Raw genomic sequence first — 27,161 nt, forward strand, 5'->3', positions numbered from 1 at the left:
GCCAGAATGTCAGGTATTTATGTTCTATTTGGGCATTACAAACAACTTCTTGACTTAAAAAATGTGGACCCAATAACTGTTTTGGAATCCCTGACTTTTCACTTCCAAATTCCAATCTTACCCTCCTGGGAACAGCACAGTTCCTCCACTTGGTGACACTTGAGGCTCCTTATTTAATCCCTCTCCCTCACTAACTAGGAGTTGCATATCTTCCCTCCTTAACTACCATTGTGACCTTTGCAAGTAGGCAACCCTATGAATTCTGGGTAGGGTAGCTGTGATTTGAAGCAAGCATCTGTGCTAGGACTGCCATATGATCAGTTTTAAACCAGACTGTTTTTTTAAAAAAAGATTTTAAAGACTTTACTAGTCCAGACTCAGTGGTAGTCAATAGGAAAACGTAGAGCCCAATCTTATGCATGTCTACTCAGAAGTCCATTTATACTTCCCAGGTAAGTGTGAATAGGATTATAGTCTTAGTTGCATAGCTTGAATTGAATTATTCTTGGCACACACCGAATGTGAAGATAGGATGGTGATTCCAACAGAATTGTTACAGACTCAGATCAAGTACGAATGGCTTTTTTGTACATTGAAATGCCCAGTATTGTCCTGGGCATCTGTTCCAACCTTAGCCTTTTGCCTGAGTGCCTCCTTCCAGCTTCTTTGGTTGAACAGGCCTACAGGATCACTGTGATGATGACTTCCACTTTGAACATTTGGCTTACAACCTGCTGAAGATCACACATTCTGATGGAAAACATAATTTCTCTAACATTTTTATCAGTGTAGTTGGAGGAGTACATTCTTTGTAAGAAGCCTAAGGCCCCAATCCTATTCAGATGCCACACCAACAGTAGACCAAAGCCAGTGTGACATCAATCATATCATAATTCCTTCCATGCAATGCCCAGGCCAGTGCAGCCTTCCCAGTGACACTGACAGTGTCCATGGAAATCCTGACATAGCCTGCCATTCATGGAGTGGTGACCTGATGTTGGTGCATCATGGCATGACATCCAATGAGCCAATCACAACATTCACCCAACACTGGTGGCGAAAGAGGCAAACAAAGCTTTGTCCACCAGGGTGAACAAAGCAGGGAGTGGGGCTAATGATCTGCCACTGTTGGAGGGATGCCCCCCTGCCAACCAATGGAAATGAACAACACAACAACGTGCCACTATCAACCATGGGATGATGTCTCAAGGACACCACACACACAAGTGTGTGCTCAGAAGGTATGGCATGGCCTCCGCTGACAGTAAGGACACTATGTCTCTGTGCATAGATGTTGTGCAACCCATCACATTCAACATGATGACAGTCTTTTGCTAGTTGTATACGAATTGGACATTAATCCATCACCCATCATCTGATAAAAACTTTTATTTAATACAAAAGTAATATAAGATTCTTAATAACTGCAACTCTAAAAATGAAGTATATGCAAAAGCATTAATTATATCTACTACACCATTAAATAAAGCATTTAATCTGTGACAGACTGAACACAAGCAGTTGTATTAGCCTGTGAAATAAGCAAGACATACTACAAATCATGTGTACCTTTGCAGGTGGTCTTAAGTTCTAATTAACAACTTCAATGCAATAAAGTCGATTTGCAGACAAAAGTGATACAATTAGGATGTTAATAAGCTAACATCATTTGTCAATTTTATTGAAACAAGTTGCCTTACAAGCTTGAAGCTATACTAATTCCCAGACTATTGGAAAGGCTTAAGAGATGTTATTCCTTTGCACTAACCTTCTGACTAGATACTGAAAACTCCAAGACACTCTGATCTGGTCAGTGGGACGGCTATAAAATAAGCGGCTTTGTAACTGTAATTACAACTCTTGCAAAAGTAAAGGTTAACATGCCCTAATTCCAGCACATTTCCTGGTTCAGTTTCCTGCATCCAAATTACTGGGCCATCTGCACCACAACGGCTTTCCAGGCCTTTTCTTTGTCAAAATCTTTCATACCATTATTGGAGACCTAAAACAAAACAAAAAAAAAGATTGTAAACATTATGATTAAAAAATGAGAAAAATCTAGATGAGCCAAGTATGTGAGGCAGGTAAACATGAAGGTACACAGTGGCATACCTGGAGCTTGTTGCGCCCAGAGCCATCCCTTTAAATACTGCTCCCTGACCTGGAAGTAACTGCAGCAATGTGATAACTTCACCACAATTACTTCCAGTTGCACACCACTCTAAATGGACAGCTGCTTTTTTTCACTTTAAAAATGCAGAAGACGCACTCAATGTGGTGCACAACAGCTCCAAGAGTGGCTGCAAGGAGCGGACACGGGTTCTCCTAGCAGGCAGGTTGCGTGGCATGTTTGATCTCTGCAGGGGCAGCACTGCCACCCCCACCAATGGAGTGCCGCTTGGGAGCACAGTACCCCTGGAACTCCCTCAGCTAACACTACTGAATGTAAACATGCTTTTCTTAATTATGACAGTATGTACAAATATTGGACTTGAGTTAGTTTAGAATTGTATGTATCTTTTAACAGAAACACCTGATTCAAAAACAAACTTCATGTTCCACTCCTATAAATTGAATGAAACATCTTTAATATTTCTTTACATAGCAGTGTGAGCCTCATCAGGTCACACCAAGCAGGTGGCAAGAGGAGAAAGCCTTGCTGGGCAACTGGATCATGATGCACCTGGTTCCACTTAACAGCTGGGAGGCAGAGCATATGGCCCTGCTGGTCAGCTTTGTGGAGTCCCAGCCACCTGCACCAATCAGTCAGGAAGCAGCTGACTGGTGACCTGTGATGTCACCAGCTGTCACCCGCATCTGACTACAGGGTGGATGGGGCAATGAGCCACAGGTGGCCCCAGGAGTTTGGGACTGAGCTTGGTCCTATAAAGGGCTTTATAGTGAGGAGAAGGGGGAAGTGCCAGGATGAAGAGCTGGATAACACCAGATAAGAGGAAATCTTCCAGGGGAAAGGAAGAAGAGAAAAGGAGCAAGGAGAAAAAAAGGGAAGAGGGCAAAACAGAGGGTGAGAGACTCCCTTCTGGGCCAAAGAGGAGGGTAAGAACCAGATGATGCTCAAGTGGAAGTTGAGCCAAGCCCAAGGGAGCACAAGGGCCAGGGTCCCAGAAGAGTGTGAGGAAAAGGGGGAACCAGAAGACAGGGAGGTAGAAGCAGCCCAGTGGCAAGCTTCCAGTCAGAGATCCAGGGTGCAACTACTGATAGCCCACTGAAGTGCCAGCTACCCTCAGCCAACAGTAGTTTACATAAGGATCCTAAGCCCCTTCCCCAGCGGGACTGTGCAGAGAAGATACCCCCAAAAAATGTCCTGGGATCTACAGTATACCAGAAGGCCCTATCCTGGAATGCACTATAGATGATGGGCCTCCATTTAAATCTCTGTGCTCCGAGAGAGCATAGTGGCTGAAGCCAAAGCAAAAAGGGTGGAGTTAAAACCCAAAGAGGAAGTTCAACCCCTCTCCCTTTTCTTTCCCCCTGCCACTGGGCCCAATAAACCATATAACACTGCAATGGCTGTGTCTGGACTGATAGGTTGGTGAGTTTCACAAGTCCAGTGGGAGAAAAGTTCAATGGAAGTTTCACAATGCAAGGCTGAGCTCCCACAGTAGAAGAGAAAGTGGAAATGCCAGTGGTAGGGGGGAGACAGCAAAGAGGGAGGAGGAAGAAAGAAGAGTCAAGAGCACCAAGGGAAGATACGAGCTTTCAAAGAGACTCTGAAATAGAATGAAAAATTGACCTTTACCCTCCCCCTCCCCCCAAATTGGGTAGTTCTGAACCCAGTCTTGATTCACTCTTTCAGTACTTTTAAAGGAGAATATTAAATTGTTCCGTATAATATTCATTTCTAAGATTAAAAAACAGGTCCTTCACATTGTAAACTGTGATAGCAACTGAATCTAAACACTCAGAAATATTATATAACTAGGTAAATTAGAAAGTATAATGATTGCGCACCTCTGTTGGCTTGTACTCTGGTTTATTCATTTGTGGCACAGTCCACAATGAGTCGTGCATTTTCATTTTTGCCTTGAAGTTTACACACTGCACAACGGTGCCAGTGGTCAGAAAGGCTTGAATTAACAGCATCAGCATTAAAAGCAGCAGGAGAACATCATAAGACTGCTAAGAATCAATACATACACAGAACAGATTTTAAATATGCTAATTATTATGTCCATGTTGTTCCTCCAACAGAACTCATTTGCTGAAGACATTTGTAATGCAATGGTTTGCCCATTCTTTCAGTAGGAAGTATTATTCATTTCCCTAGGTTAGGGATGGCCAATTTAAGTTATCTTGAAGGCTACTCTCAAAAAATTGAATAAATCAGGGTGACCAACCTTCCAACTTCAGGGTTCCTGGGCCTTTAACAAATGTGTAGAAGAGGGAATTTCAACACAAGTAGCTTGTTATCTGTGAGATGAGAAGCTGCACTTCCTGAAATTCCCTTCTCAACATGATTGTTAAAGGTCCAGGAGCCTTAAAGGTGAAAAGCTGGCCATCACAGGAATAACCACTGGTCATCATTTTGCCACCATTTAGCAACAAAAGCTTTCTAAGAACAAAGGACAAGTACTAACTTGCAAATGTCTGTCTTGACTAATTAAATACACGTTATATTTATTTGTTTGTTTAAAAGATTTATACCCTGCTTGTCCTCTGCCAGAGCAGATGCCCAAGGCAGCTCATAATTTTAGACTTTAAACTTAAACAAATAAACACAAACACTACAATATAAGTAACAAGAATACAATAAATAAAAACAAAATAAGAGCATACAGAGGCACAGAGGACAGACAGGCAACACATCTCACGTGCACACACACACACACACACACACACACAAAACAAACAAAACGGAAACATTTTGAGCCTTTGCTGAGAAGCCGTGAGAGAGGGGATATTTCTTAGTTCCCCTGGTAGGGAATTCTGTAGTTGTGGTACCACTACAGAGAAGGCTCATCTCCCTACTGCCATCCATCTGATTTGGGATAATTTGATACTTGAAAAAGAGCCACCTCAGATGTCATAAGAGATTGGGCCGGAATGTATGGGAGACGTATTGGGCCGGAATGTATGTATTCAGACAACCTGGAACAAAACCATGAAGGGCTTTAAAGGTCAATGCCAGCACCTTGACTTGGGCCAGGAAACAAATGGGCAATATATAACAGCACGTAACATATTTAAACAGAGATGTAACATATTTGTCTTCTCCTTAAAACTGGCAAGCTTTAAACTACCTGAATCTTTGCTTTGCTTGCAAAAAAGAACTTTAATTAAGAATAAGTTATTGAAGTTCTTCAGTTTTTATATACAAAAGGAATGCCTCCCATTCACATTCTGAGTAACCTAAAAACAAGGCTTTTGTTATTCTCTATGGAAACACACTGGGTAGCCCTAGTTATGCAGCCTGTTGCATGTACATTACAGCTCTACTATAGACCCTGCACTGATTTCCCATAGGCCTGTGTCAATACCAAGAACTTTTGACCCCGCAATCCAGTCATGTGTTCTCACATTTAGCTTTAGTGCAATTTTAAGAGTGCGGCTAAAGTTTCATGGCACAATCCTAATATGCCTCTGCGCTAGCAGAGCAAGTGCTCTGCCGGTGCAGACTGTTGCAACTTTATGTGCCATAAAGCACATTGTGACAATGCTGGAGTTAGTAGGGCCAGCAGGAACGCCTGCGCCGTTCTGGCGGCACCTAGCGTGCAGCAAAGTAGGGAAGTTCCGCGCCAAGCAATGGAGGGGAGGGAAAGGGCAGGAGGGAGTGGAATAGGACAGGGGTCAGAGAGGGGATGGGCAAATAGGGCCCCCGGGGGGGGGCAGGAATGGCAGCACTGTGTCCTATCCCCTTCCTGGGCCAGACCTGTCAACATAGATCCACTCAGATTTGTGCCAGCAATTTAGCAGGCACAGGTCCAAGTAGACTTGCTGCTGGGGCTGGGACATTCCCCTGGGCAAGGGGAGAAATGTCCCCTTACTCGAGGATATTTCCAGACTGCAAAATTCCCCCATGGGATACAGCACAATCTGTGCTGGCTCTGCTGTATTGCTGCAGACAAATTTCAATATGATTGCACTGTCAGTTTCTATCTTAAAAGCATTTGCTAGTCCAGCTGAAATGTCTGCGTGACTTCCTCTTTGCCGACGATGCAGCTGTCACTACCCACTCTGCCAAAGATCTCCAGCAGCTCATGGATCGTTTTAGCAAGGCCTGCCAAGATTTTGGACTGACAATCAGCCTGAAGAAAACACAGGTCATGGTTCAGGATGTGGACTCACCTCCCTGCATTACAATCTCTGAGCATGAACTGGAGGTTGTCCATGACTTTGTGTACCTTGGCTCAACGATCTCCGACACTCATTCTCTCGATACCGAGCTAAACAAGCGCATCGGTAAAGCAGCTACCACGTTTTCCAGACTCACAAAGAGAGTCTGGTCCAACAAGAAGCTGACGGAACATACCAAGATCCAGGTCTACAGAGCTTGCGTCCTGAGTACACTTCTGTACTGCAGCGAGTCATGGACTCTTCACTCACAACAGGAGAGGAAACTGAGCGCTTTCCACATGCGCTGCCTCCGACGCATCCTCGGCATCACCTGGCAGGACAAAGTTCCAAACAACACAGTCCTGGAACGTGCTGGAATCCCTAGCATGTATTCACTGCTGAAACAGAGACGCCTGCGTTGGCTTGGTCATGTCGTGAGAATGGATGATGGCCGGATCCCAAAGGATCTCCTCTATGGAGAACTCGTGCAAGGAAAGCGCCCTACAGGTAGACCACAGTTGCGATACAAGGACATCTGCAAGAGGGATCTGAAGGCCTTAGGGATGGACCTCAACAAGTGGGAAACCCTGGCCTCTGAGCGGCCTGCTTGGAGGCAGGCTGTGCAGCATGGCCTTTCCCAGTTTGAAGAGACACTTTGCCAACAGTCTGAGGCTAAGAGGCAAAGAAGGAAGGCCCATAGCCAGGGAGACAGACCAGGGACAGACTGCACTTGCTCCCGGTGTGGAAGGGATTGTCACTCCTGGATTGGCCTTTTCAGCCACACTAGACGCTGTGCCAGAACCACCTTTCAGAGCGCGATACCATAGTCTTTCGAGACTGAAGGTTGCCAATACTGCTCTGGATCAACACCACCTAAAACCTCCTGATATTAAGTGAGGCAAGCAACTGTGTATGCTATATGTTTCCATTAGAACAGTTGTAAAAGCACTAAAACACAGTGGCAGCTTGCCTTTAAAAAAACAACATAAGAACAGCCCCACTGGATCAGGCCATAGGCCCATCTAGTCCAGCTTCCTGTATCTCACAGAGGCCCACCAAATGCCCAAGGGAGCACACCAGATAACAAGAGATCTGCATCCTGGTGCACTCCCTTGCATCTGGCATTCTGACATAGCCCATTTCTAAAATCAGGAGGTGGTACATACACATCATGGCTTGTAACCTGTAATGGATTTTTCCTCCAGAAACTTGTCCAATCCCCTTTTAAAGGCATCCAGGTCAGCTGCCGTCACCACATCCTGTGGCAAGGAGTTCCACAGACCAACCACACACCGAGTAAAGAAATATTTTCTTTTGTCTGTCCTAACTTTCCCAACACTCAATTTTAGTGGATGTCCCCTGGTTCTGGTGTTATGTGAGAGTATAAAGAGCATCTCTCTATTCACTTTATCCTTCCTATGCATAATTACATTAAATTATTCCCATGCATTAAAGCTTGAAAACTATGAAATACTGCTCTCCATATGTAATGTATGTGTTTACTATGGATAGGTACTAGTACTAGCAATAATTCTCACAGTGACTGACAGTGCAATGACAGAGATAACAGTGACTGACAGCGCAATCTTATGCATAATTATTTAGGAACATATCTCACTGAGTTGAATGGAACTTACTCTCAGATAAGTGTGTATAGAATTGCAGTTTAAAGCAACACAGACAAGAAGCCCCACTGAATACAGGGGACTTATTTCCAAGTAAACATGCATAGGATGTGCTGTAACATTCTGACATCAAGTTAAGTTCACACTAAAACACATAAGAGTAAGTACAGTGTATGCATTCAAGCCATGGAATACCATGCCAAGCATACTGTGTTTCCAAATCTCATATTTTTAAGTGAGACATTCGGTTTGGACATCTGTGGTTAGAAATACAAGCACATTTTGTTATCACGACACACTTAGTAAGCATGGCTGACAAGAAGAAACTTGTTGCGCTGCAACAAATTATTTCCTGACACTGACATCTTTGGCAGTATGCAAATTTGCAAGCAAATATTTTCACTGCTGATTGGTAAATAGACTTCAATCAACTGATAAATATCTGCAAACAACCCAAAAACTAAAAATTGCACAAGCAGCATCAGAGACATAAAGAAAAAAAGAAAAAGATTCACTAGACTTGACTTGGTTTTCACAATGCAGTCATAAAATACATTTATTAGAGTGTTTAATAACTCAAAAACAATACCTACTTTAACGGTTGGTGGATAGTTTTTAAAGATATCAACCATTCGCATGACACTGAAAGACAAGTATCCAGAAGCTGTGAATAATAATGGGGATGTGACACTGCTTATGGCAATCAGAACTTCCACCTAAAATTAAAGATAAAATTGTGATCTTGAAAAATGTATGTTAAACAGAAACAAGGATTCACAATTATATTTTTTTTAAGATATAAAATATATTATTTATACATTATACATTATTTATAGAAATGTTAATACTTAAGCTTTGCCCATAGACAAGGGAATACTGAATATGAAATACAGGTGTCTCCCTGTATCCGAAGGGGTGCGTTCCAATACCCCTCCTTGCGCGCAGATACAGAAGCCACGGGTACAAAAGGGACCCTATCTCCGCACCCGTTAACTTTGTTTTTAATCTTACCACTAGCGCCAAGATTGAACGTGTTTTGTTTTTACAGGTACTTGTTGCTATAAGCATGAAACTTATAAACAGACATGGAGGCAGAAAGACTTTCTGCTAAAGGGGACAACTCAGGGAACATTAACAGGTCCTGTTAAAAATATTCTGGATGATAGACAGTTGCTCAAAATGCAGTTAAAGAGGATTGAAAAGTGACACCAGCTAGATAAGAAACCACACAAACTAGATGTGAACATAACACAGAGTATCGAAGAGACCATTTTGTCCTACTATCATGCCTATTCTAATTGGGTTTTTGAAGCAATATAAAAACCAATGCCAATTTTTGGGCTATAGCTGTGAGATCAATGTTTACACAGGTAGTGATCCTTCTGTTATTCAGCCTTCATCAGTTCTGTGAAAATAATCATCTGTTTCAGACCTGAAGGAAGAGAGTTGGAGGTACAAGTTCTATCTAGCTGCTGCTCTACTTGCACATAGAACAAGTACCTATTTACACTACCTACTGAACCTATTTTAACTATAATAGAGAAAAACACTTGTCATGATTCCAGTCTACTCACATGCCAGCATCTGACATTTTAATAGACACTTACCAAACATTTACTTGGATATTCAGCAGCAACATGACTTGCAATTGCACTAGGGAAACACTAAAAAGGAAATCAAAGTGTAAGAAATAAATTCAGGTTCCCAGAGAGGTTTAGTTTTGGAATAACACTGCATATTAGCAAAAACGCTGATTATTTCAACTCAATTTTCATACTTTACCTTTTGTTTCCTATGAGGTGAAATTACACATCCACAAAATTAATTTAATAGGAAGATACTACATATTTCAAATTCTACTTTATGTGCTATCTTGGTATATACTTAACAAGCTAGTGGTTCCTTTCTCCGGTACATTACAGTGGGGCATTGTTATCCACAGGAGTTTTGATCTAGAAACCCCTGCTGATAACAAATTCAATGGATGCTGGAGACCCAGTGGGGGTAGGGTTGCGGTGCCACAATGACTTACCTGAAGGTCACACTGGGCTCTCCGGAAGTTGCACCAGGCTCAAAGTCCATTCCATGGGCCTCCTAGCCTCCTCGGAAGGCCCCCAGGATATGACCACTTCCGATCTCATCGTGGAAGCCGTCTGAGGAATCCATGGATGGTGGAATATGTGGGTGCCAAGCCCATAGATAAGGAGGATCCATTGTATTTCATTCCTAACACACACCCTTCTGAATTCAGTTTTGAACCAACAGAATAGTATATAGACAATTTAGGGCCCAATCCTATCCAACTTTCCAGCTCCGGTGTAGCCACAATGCAGCCCCATGGTAAGGGAACATATGTTCCCATACCTCAAGGAAGTCCAGTGACTGCCCCTCCACCGCAGGATGCAGTGCACACCCCACTGGCACAACTGCACCAGTACAGAAAAATTGGATAGGACTGGGCCCTTACCTGGCTATGAAAGATCTGAGTCCCTTTGCATGAGATTCCTGTAAACTGGAAGGAACTCCAGCCTTCCCTATTTGTAGTGTGGGAATTTTACTGCACAGTCCTATCACCTGTCACATTATAGCACGCAGCTGCGGCAATGGAGGCTGTGCTGTATGCTATTGGAGAGCAATTGGACAGTCTGCAGAAGGTAAGCAAAATACATTTTTTACAATATTTTTTACTTATCCCTCCGATAGAGTGACCAATCATCTATGGATCTCCTTGGACCTATGCCAGCTATATGGCTGGCACAAGTCTGAGGAGAACCAGGGAGGGAGCCAGACACAAAATGGTGATAAGATCTGGCGTGCACAACTGTCACAGGATCCATCCCTCCCTCTTCCAACACACCCCCAGGTTCCTCCCACAACACACCTTGTTATTCCCCCTTCTTGCCCATGCCTCACCCCCCACTGCAAACTTAACAGCATTTGCAGAGTCTTCCAGAGCCACTGCCACACATGCCACACCTCTTGCAGTTTGTGACAGTGGCCCAGTAGTGCAAGACAGAGGTCCAGCATTTACACCATAAAGGACCTTGTGCTGCTGAAGCAGTAATTCTGGCAGCACAAGGACCCAATAGGATTGGGTCCTTATACAAACAGGAAATAACAACTAAAATGCCCAGTACTTCTATACTAAAATATACTTTTAGGATACTTTAACAAAACAAACAAAATGAGTCATCTCTTATAACAAAACAAGCACACTGGTTTTATAAAAGGTTACATTTAATGCTGTAATACTTACAGCCACTAAGATCCAAAAGAAAGTCACTGAAAGATATGGACCTGAGACCAGCACATCCATATTCAAAGCAATTATTCCACCAAACACTGCAGAAATTCCAATAATCACTTCAATTACCTAAAAAATGTGAAAAAGTGTTTGGATATAATAGCAAAATCCAGAGAAAATTCAGGTACATATTAAAAACAACTAAGATTGCTTACTGAATAGGATTTCAGCATCCGTGTTGGAAATGTGACATTATTCAATGTGCTAGTACTATCATACAGAGTTGTCTAAAAGAGAAGAAAAAGAAGGTCAGAGAAAGCAAACCCCTTCTCACTAGCAGCAGAACAGGGGTGTCAAAATAAGGCCCCCAGAAGCAATTGATCCAGCTCCTGTTATAATTGGGCTCTCCCAGCTTAATAATTGGGCTCTCTCATATCTTGAAGATATGAACATGATTTGCACATCTCTTTGGTCACTAGCAGCAAATGGGTTTCTATGTGAGAACAAAGTGCTTATTTCTAGCCATCATTTGCTTAATGAAGTCACTTTCTGCTAAATGATGTCACTTCCGGCCCTCAGCAGGCACATGAGTGCTAAATTCGACCCTCTGTATGAAATGAGTTTGACATCCTTGCTGTAGAAGTTAGTCAAGAACAGAAGGAGCTATAAAATTTGGATGACTTAATAATGTGCATTTACATTAGAAAAAGATGAGCTCATCATGTCTAAAATACCACTCAAGGGGTAAGTACCTGTGAGTGTTTTACATGAGAATGACATCTTCCTCTCTGTGTATTCCACCCCTGTGCAATATATGGAAGTTGCTTGAGGATAAAGAGATGAAAGACAAGAGACAGCATATTTTTTTCTGTAACTTATACTGGCTCACCATCATGACTCATGCTAAAGTACCATAGGCATTTATAAAGAATTATTCCTGTTTGAACAGGAAGGGGGCAGGTGAGGTGTGTGTGAAGGAAATAGAATGAATCAACAGTTTGAGATCTGCAGTTTTACTCTTCTACAAAATTACAAGCAAGTTTCATCTCATCATAGCAGCAAATGTTTTGGAAAGTCCTAGATTCCTTGTGGTCCTTTCAGCATACGTTACACAGGGGACGTGATACGATTTTATTGGTTTCACATTTCTAAGTGGTGAATATCCCAGCACAACAGCATAGCTAAAGATAATATCCCATACGTAGCTGTTGTATTGTCTGAGGCTTGTAGTTTCACATGCCCTTTGAAATCACAGCATACTTATTCAGACAAAGAGCAACTTTCCTTGCACGTCGATATAATTTATATATCGGTTTAGTCTCTGAAAGAAGCAAGTGTCAGAAAAGACATTCCAGATCTTACAGCCAGATTTATATGGAAGTTTAAGTTAATTTAGGGACATGGTGGCACAGCAGGTTAAACCGCTGAACCATCAAGCTTGTTGACCACAAGTATAACAGTTTGAATCTGCTCGATGGGGTGAGCTCCCAGCTTGTCCCAGCTCCCGCCAACCTAGCAGTTCAAAAGCATGTAAATGCAAGGAGATAAATAGGTACCACCTCAGTGGGAAGGTAAGAGCGTTCTGATCACTTAGGTGTCTAGTCATGCCAGCCACATGACCACGGAAACTGGCACCAGCAGCTTAGAAACAGAGATGAGCACCCGCCAGAGTCGGACAGGACTAGGCTCAATGCCAGGGGGAAACTTTACCTTTCCTTAATTTATTTTCAATTTCAATAAGCCCATATAAAATATGGAAATAAGAAAGAAATGGTTTAACGCCTACTCAGAAGTTGCTCCCCAGCGCAAATGTTCCTGAAAGGAGAATATTCAATAGTACCCAGGGAAACAATATTTTGAATGAGTTGTTGCTATCCAGGCTACACTATATGGTAGAATGACAGTGGATATGTTTTGACTATGGCCCTATGCACCTATGAAGGAAGGTAGAGATGGTTCTGATGTAAGTAAAATATGACTCTGTAGAGCAGCCATTTTCAACCACTGTACCATGGCACACTGGTGTGCCGTGAATTGTATGCAGGTGTGCTGCAAGAGTTTGAGGGAGGGTCATTTATTAGTAGGGCCATTGTGGGATGTGAGCCCCCCACCATGGTGTGCCTTTTCAATTGTCAAAAACTGAGCCTTGACAATTTTAGTACCTTGTCAGTGTTCCGTGAGACAAAAAAGGTTGAAAATCACTGCAGAAGAGGAATAAAGCTTTTAAAAAAAACAAAAACTTACCTTCTTCCTCCTGCAGCACTCTTCATTGGACCTAGCTGAAATTATTACAGTAGTTGCCATGAAAATTTCCAGTAGAATTAGGAGAATCAAGTTGAAATTTATCTGTGCATAAAATTCATTCAGTAATTTAGATTAACATAAATAATCTGTGAATTTACAAAACAGGTATAGACAGTCCAGTGTAACCCTGCTATCGGAATTAGGCCGATTCAAACATGACATTTGCAGCACATAAGTCATTGAAAACAGAACAATATGAAGCTTAATCCTCAGGAAAACTGATCATGTGAAGTCATTTTCCACTAAGTTTGGTTCCTTTTAACCATTCCAATACAAACCTAACCCCCCACCCTATCCCACTCCTGCTCCCTGAAAAGTAGAAAATTTTCACTGGCGTTGTTATATGGCTATTGCAATGCTAAACCATATGGCTATTCAGACAAACAGCTTCTCATACGGAACAGAGTTGTGTTTATTTTCCAGTGGCTCTCATGCTACAAATTCAACTCGTACAATTTCCTCAGATCTTTTACATCTAAGGTTCGGGGAGAACATTAATTTGAGACTTTTGATTACTAAAAGTAATCTTTAAACCAAGGCCGAAGCATGATGGAAGGAGAAAGGGTAAACTTTACCAGGCTGCAGAGATCCAAGGGGGTCCAGCCCAAGCTGCAATCCCATTATCAAGTGGGGGGGGGGGGAAATGAAAGCAAAATTATAGACAGTACTTGATAATATTTATGGAAACTTATGTTCCCTGTTGTCTAGATTTTGCAAAATCTGCTGGAGACAATTAGAACAGCATTAGACCAGACTAAGCAAAATGCTGAATACTGAGCTGCTGGCACACACTCTTCTGGTGGCTGTAAATACAAAACAGGCAGCCAGGAATAGAAGGAGGTTAAACAAAAGGAAGAAGGCTAAAGTGCTTCAATTAATCACAGCTTTTTTCAAACAGACAAGTCCTTTACATGGTCTGGCTGAAGCAATAGACTAACTAGGGAAAAGCAGATGAACACAAGCAAAATGAAAAGGATCTCAATATAGAGGCTGTGTCTGTGACAACTGGTTATGAAGAAAAGGTGCCCAAAGCACCTACAGTCAAATGCCGTCAAAAACCTGTCAGGTAATATCACCATATTAGCACTACCATATTCAGAAGAAGGGATATAAAAAAGTACAAGAGAGCAGTGCTACTCTGATTCAGTGTTTTGTTTTCAAAGATCCAGGTTTATATCCTAGCTATCACCTAGCTCAGCCGCCACTGAAAATACATAGCCGAAAATACAGGGTACAGATCTGCTGGGCAGGGCAGGCTCCTGGTGGGAGAAAGGCATGGTGCGTTGCCCTGTATAGGTGGGAAGATGGGAGCTGGAAAGAGGGGACAACTGTATTTGGGTAAGAACCCAGACTGCTTTGACTTCTGAGCAGGAATGTTTGAATTCTGAGCTATGCAAAATAGCAGGAGTGTGCTGTGTAATGGGATCTTTGGCTGATCAAAGCTTAGGTTTGAAGCCTAAATTGATGATATCACTTCCAACCATGACATCACTTCTGGGGGTCCTGACAGACTGTCATTCTAAAAAATGGGTCCTGGTGCTAAAACATTTGAAAACCACTGACTTAAATGTTTTGATCCATCAAAATATTGTTGTATGTGGTGTTTTGACTTTTGAAGAAACATGGAAGCTAACAAGGCAAAGCCAAAAAATATTGGCAAGCAACACTTTCCTGACTTTCTTCTCAAACTTTCCAACAAAAGAAAAAAAGATACCAAGACACTGTCTTGTTTGGAGTGCTGCCAACCAAGTGTATACTGTTTTCCAAGACAACTCTTTTTTTCAAGCAAGAGAATGGAAATGTGTGTGGGAGGGGGCAGGTGTTACAAATTAGTACTGGGTCCCAACAAATGATGCCTCAGTTTTGTTTTCAACATGTCTTATCATCTGCAGCTTAATTTCTAAGAAACAAAAATACAGAAAGGAAAACAGAATGGAAGTTGCACATACGTGGTGCTGAAGAGGAAGGGAATGCCCAGAAGCATACCAGCATTTAAAACAGGATTTAACAGTTCAGTCCTAACCTGCACTGGAACAAGCAGGCCAGCTGGCCTGCCCCCTATCCAGCACAGGATTGGGGCTGCCTATGGCACAGCCCAGGGCAAGGGGAATCAATTCCCATTACCCTGGGTAACGCAGCAGAAGCCCCTAAGAGGTTACTCGGACCTGTACCACCTAAAGAGGTGGGGCAGATCTGAGTAGCCCAGTGCTGTGCTGGATCACCTGGGAGAAGGGTTAGGATCCAGCCAAAGTGTCAGGTCCCAGCTCCCCCTCCCCCGCCTGGACTAGGGCCCACCCACCACCTGCCCTCCCCTGGAATGCCCTCATTCTGCCCTCCCCCCACCCTTCCCAAACCCCCACGCCAGCCTGACTCAGCCAGCATGAACTTACCTTTGCACAGGCTGGAGTTGGCCTCCAGTACATGTGCGTGCACTAGCCTTCCGACTCTTGTAGTGGGACTTTGCGCCAGCCCAAGTGTGCATTAGAATAGAGTCCTAAATCACTTTCTCTTAGGAAGTCCCTTATGATTCCAAATACAGAGCTAGCCCAGCATTTTAATATTATGAAATAACACTGAAATGTTTTTGGACCTGATGCAGTAATTTCAAAGAGAAAACAAAAATCAAGGAGCCAGTTTGTTTCACACACTTGATAACCGCCATTGAAAATGGTAATCTACAAGAGCAAATAAGCCATTCAGCACTGTAGATGGGACATTAACGCCACCCAAAGTTATGTCAAATACAATGCTTTTGTTACAAACCTGTAAATATTGTTATTGAGGGCTCCTATCCAAATTTCCAGTGCTGATGCAGCCGCAATGCAGCCCTAAGGTAAGGGAACAAACATTCCCTTACCTTGAGAAGGCCTCCGTGACTGCTCTCACATTGTAGCATGCAGTACACACCCATTGGCAAAGATACATCACCGCTGGAAGATTGGATATGATTAGGTCCTCAGTAATCAAACTGTCAATCAATTTATATGCATGTGTAAACCAGCTGGGGGAAGAACCACTAGGGGTGTAGGGGATGTGGACCACACTGCTGGTCAAAATTGTGAAAATCTTGGTATTTTCAAACAGGACCAACATGTTATATGTCATTTGATGGATAAATTAATGCTGAATGCAATAAAGCCAACCATGCTGAAATATCTGTATTCTATCAAATGTTACAGGCAAATAACCAGAAAAGGAAAACACAACTGACTTATGTAACAAACAGTGGATATCTTTCACTCAAAATTGACCAATGAGACTGATTGTTCTGAGAGGCAATGAGGTGTTAATATGACACAGCAGGGAACCAATAAAGTGTTAATATGAGTCAACTCTCATTTCTATGTATCAGAGTGAATATTAGAACTCTTGTTCAGTTGTGTGAGTGTCATCTAGTTGGAAACTGGTGTTTTGTTGGTTACCAATTTGTTGGGTGACCTCTACTGTTATATATTAAAATAAATAAAGTTAATGGGGGTTACACCAAACCTCGTGATGCCACTGCATTTAGGCTGTAACACAGAACAAAGCAGCTATATACTTGATTAATGGTTGCAACTCACATTTATTGCTGTCGGATTCAAGACCAGTTTGCACCCAAACCAAACTAAACATGTTGTTGTAATTGCAAATGTAGACACAAAGAGAATTTGAAAATTGGGTATCTGTAAGACAATACAAGTATTTAGTTTCTAACTTTAATTAAAATAATTTAAGTAATTAAATGTCAACAGTAATCCCCAGCTAAAGCACTTACCACATTAATTTTGTTTCTGGCTATAGCGAAACTCACAGCTGCTGAGGGAACGCACTAGTGGAAAAGAGAAAAAAAATGAAGATGGTAATTTATAAATTAAATCAGATTTGTTTCCCGTCCCGTCCCCAAAGTTCCAGGCTTGTAACTGAAAATTATAACAGCTTCTATGCCTCAAAAAAAAATTATAGACTATAAAATTATAACAGTTTTTATCCATGAGTCAAAAAATGGTTAAATCACAATTTCAATAGTAATAAGCATTTCCCATGAGCATGATACTTATGATGGATTAGTATCTGCCTTGGCCCTTGGCGAAGCCTTATGTGCCCCTTGGCTGGTAGCACTGGGGGTTTCAGGGAACCAATCATTAGATGAGAGGTTAGCAGGTTTGGTTGGGTCTGAGAGTGGGTCCCCGAGGGGTGTCCAAGCTGGCCTTAGGAGGTTTCAGAAATAGACAGAAGGATGGGGTTGCAACACCCCAAGTTCTCTTTCCATGCCAGTCTTCCCTTCACAGGGTTCAGATAGCCTGACCTGTCTGGCCAGAGTACTGATCCTCTGCTCCTCAATATATACTAGTGCTACCTAGCTGAGCTGCCCCTTCCAATCACCCCTGACCTACCCTTTCATAGGGTCCCACCTTTTCCCATTACCCGTCCCTGTGCCCTGCCCTCCCTTGTGTCTGGTCTGGGTGGGAGTCCTACCGGGCCAGGCCAGTCTGGTGGGTCCTGTCCTGCTGGGGTGGTGGGAAGAATGCCAACTCCTGCTGCTGGTGAGGCGATGGTCCTCCACACCTTGGCATATCCAGAAGTGGCACCGGCTGGGCTAGTGCACCTGAAGGCCTTAGGCAAGGCCTGACACTGGCTGGTCTCCCAACTCAATGCTAACTTACTGGCGGCAGCCTCCATGGTCAGCTGAGGCTCATGGCCGGTCACAGGGGTTCAGGAATGCCTGCAGGAAGGGCTTACACCTCCCACAGTTAAATCAGGTTCCTGACAATTAGACAAAATGCTCAAGACAACCGTGGGAACTGTCCACTGAAATTCCATACTATTCATAAAGCCAGCAGGATGGGTTTATTCTATCTCTCAGCCTAAGCTGTCAGCAAAGTTGCTGTGATTAAAAAGAGAGACGTCCAAAAGCTACTTTAGGTGCACATAAAAGATTCAGAGCACAAGTGGGACCTAGGTTTGTTGTTTCTTTGAACACTAGTCCTCCATGACCCAGGCAACAAATGTACTCCTTTTCAAATGTTCCCAGATTTAAAACTGATTTCCCCCCCCCGGGGGGGGGGGCAGAAGCAGGCTTCCTAGTTTAATTTCCTTCTGCTTTGTATTTTTGCCATTAGGATTGTGTCTGGTGGAATGCGTCCTGCCCTGGGATGGCTTTGCTTTGGCCACTTCAGGATCAGGCAAGCTGATATATTGTCTGGACGTTAAATAGCTCCTGCTGATTTCTTCTTGGACTTTCTTCACCCTCTTTATTTCCCTCAAGTGGGGAGTCACATCCCCAAAATTCCCTAGTAACCTGTAGTGAGGACAACAAAAACTGGTGGAGACCTGTGGTGTTCCCACCTCTCTCTCTTTCTGCTTCTGGGTCAACTAGATCGACTTCTAGTCCATTAAATCCATCCCAGCCATTGTTGTTGCCTGATACAGTCAATAAAAGGAGTGGTGGATGGATGGCTTCCAGTGATATCCAATGTCCAAGATGCAGTATTTAGCCTCCAGATGTGACTTGAATTCTCCTGATGCCACAGCTTGGTCCCAGAGCCCCATTTTCTTATTGCTTTATGCCAAGCCCTCCTCATACTGACATGTCATAGATTTTGGCCCAAGTTAGTCTTGACCAAATCCCATTGCAACTAATGGGATTAGTTGTATTAAAACAAGTTACTGCTATTAGTGGAACTTAGTCATAACTAAACCCTAGCTGTTGGGCAGCCTGATCCACTACATGGACAGCACCATTCATGAGCCTGGGCAATGGCTGTCGCAAACTTGCCATAAGGCAGGTTGTGGTGGCTGGGAGGGGAGAGGTGCTAGTGGGGAGGCTTGCGCCACTCAGCGCTGGGCTGCCGCACTGGCGGCAGGAGCAACGTGAGTACCCAACAGTAAGTGTCCCGCCAAGTGGAAGGAAGGTGTTTCTGGTTGGGGTGGGGGAAAGACCTAGTGGGAGAGGGTGGGCTAGATCCATGAGGGGACAGGGAGCACGGCAGAGGGTGCCACTGAATCCTATTCTCCCTCCCGGGCCTCAGAGCACAACACAGGTCTCATTGGTTCTGTACCGGCTAAATACCTGGTACAGTTCCGAGTAAACCCATAGGGGCCGTGGGGTTGCTACATGAGATAAGGGAACCAATGTTCCCTTCCCCTGAGGAGATCTCCAGCTGTTTCTCATGTCCCTCAGGATACAGCGGCAGCTGCTTTGGTGCTGTTGTACTGTAGGACAGGCAAGCAGCATACGATTGGGCCCTAAGAGCCTTTGCATGCCTCCTCCTCACCTGCACACACGTAGAACAGAAATCACATCATCTAGAAAGCAGCTCCACTTGTACCACGGCAACTTAATTTTATGTGAGACAAAATGCACATGCCTTTTCCCCATACAGTGTTTCACTGCAGTTCATCTGAACAAAAAAAAAAATGCAATCTGACATACAAAAACTAAGCATAAATTGTCAATATTCCACCTGTTAAAAAAAGAGTTTAAATGGAAAATGCTGATAATCATTTTAAATACAATAATCTATTTGTGGCCAGTAACCAGGATTTAGACAAACAATGTATTTTCATGTTGGCCAGTTAATTCTGGCTACACTAATATATTTAAGATAAATGTTTTGAAGAATAATTTTTTTTTAAATTAAGCATCTAAACCAGTGGTTCCTAAACTCCTATGGGGGGCAGGGAGGCAACGATCGGAAACCAGAAGTGGATTCCAATGAGAGAAAAGTGCTGTTTAGAGCAGCAGGGAGGCCAGCAGAGGGGACGGTAAGCCCCCTGCGCCCCCAGGAGGCCAGCACTACTCCCCAGGTAAGTGAAAAAGCCCTTTCGTCATGATAGCTGCCATCACTGCAGGGCACTCCCCTTAAGGGGTAATGCCCTGCTTCTAGTTCCCCTGGTGGGTCGTGACCCTCTTGTTAAGGTATCACTGATCTGAGGTATATTTTTCAATACGCAATTAAAAGGAATGCTTACTGAACCTGCTGCACAGCGTAAGTAATCCATTTCAGATGGAAAAACATTCCCCAAATAAAGTGAAAATCCAGAGGTAACAAGTATGCAAGTCTGAAATAGAGAAACATGATGTAAATTAATATACTGGTAAAAATTATATGACAAAGTAACAATACAAAAGTGGGCAGATTCTTTAAAACCCACGCACACACAGGAACCTTTAACAATGGTCTCTCTGTAATACTGATACTAAAACCAAACATCAAAAGATTTAAATGTCAAAACAACATGTTTTGGTACTTCTGTGTTCTAATCTAGAACTATAATGCAATGACTTGGCAACAATATAAATAATAATAGGAAGAAATTCATATTTAACCAAGGAAGAATAGATATGTACTGAGACTGGAGGATTCACATAAGCAAGAGATTTTTCTCTCTCTCTGGGATCATGTTTTCAGGTATACAGCATGTGGAGAAACTGATTTTGAAATGTCATTGTCATCACATCTACAAAGTATACACACATATTCTTCTTAGCACCCAACAACTACACTTCATGCACAAACACTTGTAACAACAGCCCAATCAAAGAATTTGGATTTAAAAGGGGCGTGTGTCACCACTCCCTGTCTGTTCCTTCTCTACTCCAAATTGCCCTCCCCAGCCCTTTCATGTGTCTTTTGGGGAGATTTTAACCCAATGACAAACATGAATTTTGAACCCTGTAGAAGGTGGAGAAGTTTGTGAGAACAACTTGATGTGGAGACAAAGGTCAAAATAAAGGTTAGTAACCATTCGCCATCTGCTCTTCCCCACATACTCCAAACAATTCAGTATAGTGTGGCCCAGAGTTTTTCTTTATGTTAGAATACTGCTGGGTACATGCCTACACAGAACAAAACTGTAGAGAAAGAGAGGGGGGTCTTTAGCCCCCACGACAATTCAGATCCAGATCATATGCTCCCCTTGCTCTATCTTAAATAAAGGCACATCTATTGTACTTAAGGGTTCTGTTTCACACACCCTTATGTACCGTAAGTTGAATTTTCCATATGTCAGAACTGGGTTGAGCAAGAGAAGTCACTCCTGCTCACCATGCTGCAAAGTTCACTATTCGCTTTGTTCTGTCTGCTGGGATCATTCCCAGCATGCCCCACTTTCATTTAAAGAGCCTGCACAGAAAGAGGGATTGCTGCGTTCCTACTCTCTGAACACAGCAATGACCCTTCCTCGGCACAGGCTCTTTAAACAAAAGACACAATGCAGGGTGTGCTGAGAAGGACCCCAGTTTACAAAATAAAGTGAGTGGCAAGGTTTACAGAATGGTGTTTAGTGAGCATTGGTAGGTCCTCTTGCACAGTTCAGAATTTATATAAACTTGATTTTATGCAGCTATGTCCTAGGGCTTAATGGTGCCTGGGGCAAGGTGATGTGGTAAGGTGGCAATGTCTACTCCTGGGTGACCATGTTGCCGGTGCTGCACTACCTCTGCCAGAATGACTCCATTTCAGAGCCGAACAGAAGCGAGGGAGGACAGGTTGGCCCAGCTTCATAGTGCTTGCCACTCTAAGCGATGAGCACTGCATGCCCCCTGCAGATTGCCCAAGAAACACCCAGCCTCATTGCCCCTCGTGCACTAGTGGTCGGCACCCCCCTCAATTGTCACCTGAGGCAGATGTCCCCACTCATCACATCCTGGATACATCACTGAATTTATGGAAATTGAGGCTTAAATATGTCAAGGCGTTTCTGTAGAAAAAAATGCTTCTGTTAGCTCTCTCTGACCATGCAATGTAAGGACCCAATTCCAGGAGGTTCAAGTAAGATCACACGGATATTACTTTTAAATAACATAGGATCTCCCACTGCAGTGGTCACCGTTCTTTGGATGTGGAGTGGGGGGTGAAGATGACAACTCTGACCTTGATCCAGATTTCACTGTGCACAGAGGTGAAAGGAAAAAATGTATCCAAAGAGCCTACTCTCTGTATACCTAGTTTGTTGAGATTCTTCCTCTGCTTGTCATCAGAGTGGAATGCATCATTTATTCCCATAAGAACATCAGAAGAGCCTTGGCAGATCAGACCAAAGGCCCATCTAGTCTCACAGTGGCCTACCAGACACTTCAGAATGCAGGCAAGACGGCAAGATACCTGCATCCTGTTGCAATTCCCTTGCTTCTGTCATTCAGAGGTAGCCTACTACTAAAACCAGAAGGGTGCATATACCCATCATGACTTGTAACCTGTGATGGAATTTTCTTCCATAAAATTGTCCAGTCACCTTTCAAAGGCATCTAGGCCAGGTGCCATCACCACATGCTGTGGCAAGATGTTCCACACAAAGATTACACAAAAGCAATATTTTCATTTAGAAATCTCAGTGCTATACAACCTACATACTTTAGCTGAAATCAAACTTTCTTTAGAACAGGCCCTGTATGTTCTTTAAAAAAATGTGGAAGAAGAGGCAGCAGTGGTAGCAGCAAAGACTGCAAAACTGCCCCCATCACCAAGGATATCTGCTGCTGTTTCTCCAGCAGGAACTGTGTCCCTCCTCCCCTCACAGAGACCAGCAGTAACCAACAACTACCCTGGGAAGAGAAGACACTAGAGAAGCCATCAAGACAAAGGGACAAAAGGGAAAGTTCTTTTCTGTTTTAATTTGTTTAATAATTCGTTATTGTAACAGTTTTATATAAACTAACAGCTTGTTGGCAGAAGAGCAAACTGAAAATGCCTTCAGTGGTACCCTTATTACGTTTCCTCCAGTAACAGCAAGAATGCAGCAACAGATGTCAGGCAGTCAGAATTTACAGCAAAATTTAAAACCTCCCCAGAGCAGCATTTAAGAAGAAAGATTAGGTCACTAACACAGTACATTATAATTAAAGAAAATAATCTCTCTCCTGGCAACCATATTTGAAGAAGAAAAAGAACATTTAGAAGATCTAACCAAAGACAGGCAGCTTGTGGCTATGCAGTTATGCATTTGAAAGTACATTCAATCTCATCTGGACAGTGGTAGACCTGCCATTAACTAAAAGAGGCAAATGCCCCAGGCGAGGAGCCTCACACACCTCTAGGACCACACTGAAGCATCTCTGAGGGTATTATATTTTTAAATCATAATAGGCATACACTACAAAATATTTCCAAGAACTAGTTACTTTGCCTTCGTTTACATGCATATATTATACTTCCTATAAATTTCTTACGTAGCCTGAAAAACTATCAAGTATCAGCACTATAAAAATCCAACACTATGCATCTTTTGGAAGCATACTACCTCACCTACTCACACTGGTCTTTGGAGTCAACGATAAATTGGGAAAGGGTGAGGGGAATTTCACAGAATAATAATTTCATTACATTTTGCTGATGTGGGATGTTGGCACTCTCTCTGAGCCTTTGAGATACGATGAGTACAAATCTAAGTATTGATCTTCGGTTTCCTCAATGGCACTATTTCTTTCTAAAAACAACTTACAAAAATATTGGGTACGATCCAGAACATTCAAGCCCACAGCTAAACTACAAGATGTGAAAGTGAGTTGGAACAATTTCTGGAAAACATTTCATACACATTCATAACTGAACCAAGTTCTGCGTGATGGGAGTTCCAAAAAAATTAATGATCTTGTTTTAAGATTCAAAAGAATTTTGGATAACTTCATAGTAATCCAGTTTTAGTTCTTCTATCAGAAGCAGCAATTGACAAAATAAAATCAACAAAACTAATAGCTGGCACACCAGGGCCACCTCAACATAAGCAGACTAGTAGGTACAATGTGTGTATGCTGCAGCTAAGAACGTAATGAAGTTGTCATTTTAGTTCCTTCACTGCTTGCTTGAATGAAGAAATGTACTCACCTCATGTGCAAAGAATGGTGGCCTGGGCAAACAGTGAAGCAGTCAACTGCTACCTCATATGCACTTGCATACCTGGGGCCCATTTTCGTGCCCATATTTGCCTTAGAAGACCTTTAAAGGGACAGGGAGGGCCCTTGCTCCCAGAAGGCCCTCTGAGGCCTTCAAAATGCAAAAAAAAATTTGTATTTCCAGTTTTCGCTGAGAACTGGAAGTGTGGTTTTTGGAGTAGGGGGCAGTATTTTGCAGTCCTGTGCCACTGCCCCCCCCCTCGGCACTGAAGCCAGGTCTGCAATTGCTCTATGCAATTGCTCCTATGTTCAGTGGACCCTCACCTGAGCACACACACGAGTTCTGTGAATGAATTTTTTGACACAATGTGCCATAAAATTAACTTCTTGAATTTAACCCCAAAACAGATTTTGAAGTCTGTTTATTCCTACTGACAGCATTCACTGTTGTGTGATAACAAAATTCTGCACTGAAATCAGTTGAGATAAATACCCTCACCAAAACAAACAAAAACAAACAAAACCTCACAAAAGTGGCAAAGAAAAGTCAAACAAGAAAAATTACTGTTATGGTAATTAATGGTTGTTCATTATAGCTATTATGGTTTATAAACAGTGGCCCATTTCAGTCAAATAACAAACAAGATTGCTTTTTTCCCCAACTCATGTGCAGCCTAACCTAACTACATGTTAGTCTGACTGGCATTCCTGGGAACTAGGCAGAACTAATTAAGGACTCATGCTAATTAAGGGCCATTAAGGGGGAAGTAAGGCTGTAGCACTGCAAGGCATCTGAGTGTCTCCTTTCCTCCATGGTCTTGCAAATTTTATTGCTCCATCCTGGTAGATCTTTGCTGCAAACACAAGTTCTGCTATAACTGCTCCCCACTGTAGACAGAAATTATGTAATGCAGCAAGCATGTAGAATGTATGATTAAGCTCTGTAAGCTTTCTTCTTCAGAATTTGATTTAAACTGGCCCTTTTTCTTGATAATTTAAATCATGAACAACCCACCCTGAGCTACTCTACTTTAGGATCTCTAGAATCCTAATATATGAAACTGCCTAATGTAGTCAGATCATTGATTCAACTAGCTCAGTATTACAGTATAACTTCAGTGATTGGCAGCAGCTATCTAGGGTTTTAGACAAACATCTTTATTGGTCCTATCTGGAGATGCCAGACATGATGGAACCTGGAACCTCTTGAACAACAGGCATTCTACCACTGAACGATGGACCCACCCTAAACCTTCTTCTAGTCTAAACATTTAGAACGACTGCAATTGTGCCTAATGAACAGCTGTTCTATTTGTATGAAATGATCTCCTACATAAACAAAAATTATGGAGTTATGGGAAAATTAAGGTTACAAAAACCTCCACATAAAGTTTGGGTTGTGTTGTAAGCTCTGTAACAAATACTGTGATTATGATGGACAATGATGATAAAAGTAAATCAGATTTTAATTTTGCCTCAATTTCCTTTTATGAATCAGAGTTTTTAAAATATCCCATGTGTCATTCCTAACTTTTAATGAAGTAGAGGTTTTTAGCGCACTAATTAAAAGATGTTGTATTCTTTTAAAACACAACTACCATACATGTTCTGCTGTGACATGTTGATTTTCTGTGGGAATTGACAGTACTTAGCATGGAATCAGTGATGCTATCTCTCCAGATTGTTCAGGCTACACTCTCCCTCATAACTGCTAGCTGCATGAGAGGTACATGAGCGCCTTCAAATGAATAAGATCAGCTTCCCAAATTTCAGACATTTTAACCCTTCCCAAATGATACTAGTAGTTCAATTATGACATAATACCCTTCTACATAAAATTGAGAGACTTCTTAGACAATATCCTTAGATAAAGAAAGTAAGGACATTTCTTTAGCTCTAAAATTCATCTTCACTAATACAAACCTAAGCTGTTTAGGAAATTCAAATACTCTAAGAACTTACATTAACAATGATATAACAAAATAAATTAATCTGTCATCTGTGCAACACTGTCCTGACTGGGCCAGAATAACATTTCATACTTTGAGGTTATTGAGACAGTAAGGGCCTGATCCTGAACCCTCAGTGCTGGCCCTCCACCATCGCTGAGTGTTGCAAACATGCCGTAAGATATGCCCACAACACAGAGCAGGTCAGTATTGGTGCCAGCTCAATGCCAGTCCATGATAAGCCAGCATCAGCTAGAGGCCAGTCACACACCGCCTGGAGCAAGGGTCAAGCTCTGGGCTGTGGAGCAGTTTGTGGGGTGGGGTAAGGTGGGGTGGGGGAGGGAATAGAGCGGGAGGGGGTAGGACTAGCAGAACTCTGCTCACCTGATCCAGAACCCCTAGTTGGGCCTCCCGGTCCAACACATGGCTTCTCAACTCTGCACCAGTAAAATAGCTGGTGCAGACTTGAGTAGCCCCATTGCAGGGCTTGCACCTTTCCCCAAGGGAAGGGGGTAAATGTCCTCTACCCCTGGGGAGATTCTGGTGGCTGCCCAAAGCCCACTGGATGCAGCAGTAGCCATTTTGGCTCCTCTGCTCTTCTGGGCACTGGGCAGCTCAGGACTGGGTTGTAAGGCCTTTGGGGTAAGGGAACCATCTCATTCCTTTTTATATATAAACCACTTTGGGTTGTGTGTGTGTGTGTGTGTGTGTGTGTGTGTGTGTGTGCAGGATATAAAAAAAATCCTTACCCCCATCAGCAATGAATAGATCCATGTTCTATAGCTAAAACAAGGATGAAATCTCTTTGATAGCTGAAGGTCACTAGATTTCCTATCCGGAACAAAATTTCCATTCTCTTGTTTTCCACGTTCCAAAGTTGGCATCCTGTCATAACTGAATTCTTCTCTGTAAGCTTCTTCCTTTGTCAT

General features: G+C 42.7%; 1 protein-coding gene across 5 annotated transcripts; it reads right to left on the reverse strand.

The window, feature by feature from the left end:
* Window positions 1–1,927: 1,927 nt before the first annotated feature.
* On the reverse strand, window positions 1,928–27,161 carry MLC1 (modulator of VRAC current 1). Of its 5 annotated transcripts, XM_066634216.1 has the most exons (11): window positions 26,982–27,161; window positions 20,422–20,511; window positions 17,225–17,278; window positions 17,031–17,132; window positions 13,408–13,509; window positions 11,379–11,450; window positions 11,176–11,292; window positions 9,527–9,583; window positions 8,513–8,635; window positions 3,973–4,140; window positions 1,928–2,002 (listed from the first exon to the last, which is right to left on the reverse strand). In XM_066634216.1, exons 1-11 carry the CDS (start codon window positions 27,159–27,161, stop codon window positions 1,928–1,930), a joined length of 1,140 nt encoding a protein of 379 aa, XP_066490313.1. The 5 variants fall into 5 exon arrangements, with proteins under 5 accessions (XP_066490313.1, XP_066490315.1, XP_066490316.1 ...); XM_066634218.1 differs by lacking the exon at window positions 20,422–20,511; XM_066634219.1 differs by lacking the exon at window positions 17,031–17,132.

The sequence above is a fragment of the Tiliqua scincoides genome, chromosome 7, assembly GCF_035046505.1.
Source record: "Tiliqua scincoides isolate rTilSci1 chromosome 7, rTilSci1.hap2, whole genome shotgun sequence".
Taxonomy (NCBI): Eukaryota; Metazoa; Chordata; class Lepidosauria; order Squamata; family Scincidae; genus Tiliqua; species Tiliqua scincoides.

Excerpts from the sequence above, each read along its gene's own strand:
- MLC1 (XM_066634216.1), bottom strand. The coding sequence starts at position 27,161 with ATGACAAAGGAAGAAGCTTACAGAGAAGAATTCAGTTATGACAGGATG. Across the intron at positions 17,279-20,421 it reads TACGCTGTGCAGCAGGTTCA|TGCGTTCCCTCAGCAGCTGT; the intron begins GTAAGCATTCCT and ends CTTTTCCACTAG. Across the intron at positions 8,636-9,526 it reads AATATCCAAGTAAATGTTTG|GTGGAAGTTCTGATTGCCAT; the intron begins GTAAGTGTCTAT and ends CTTTAATTTTAG.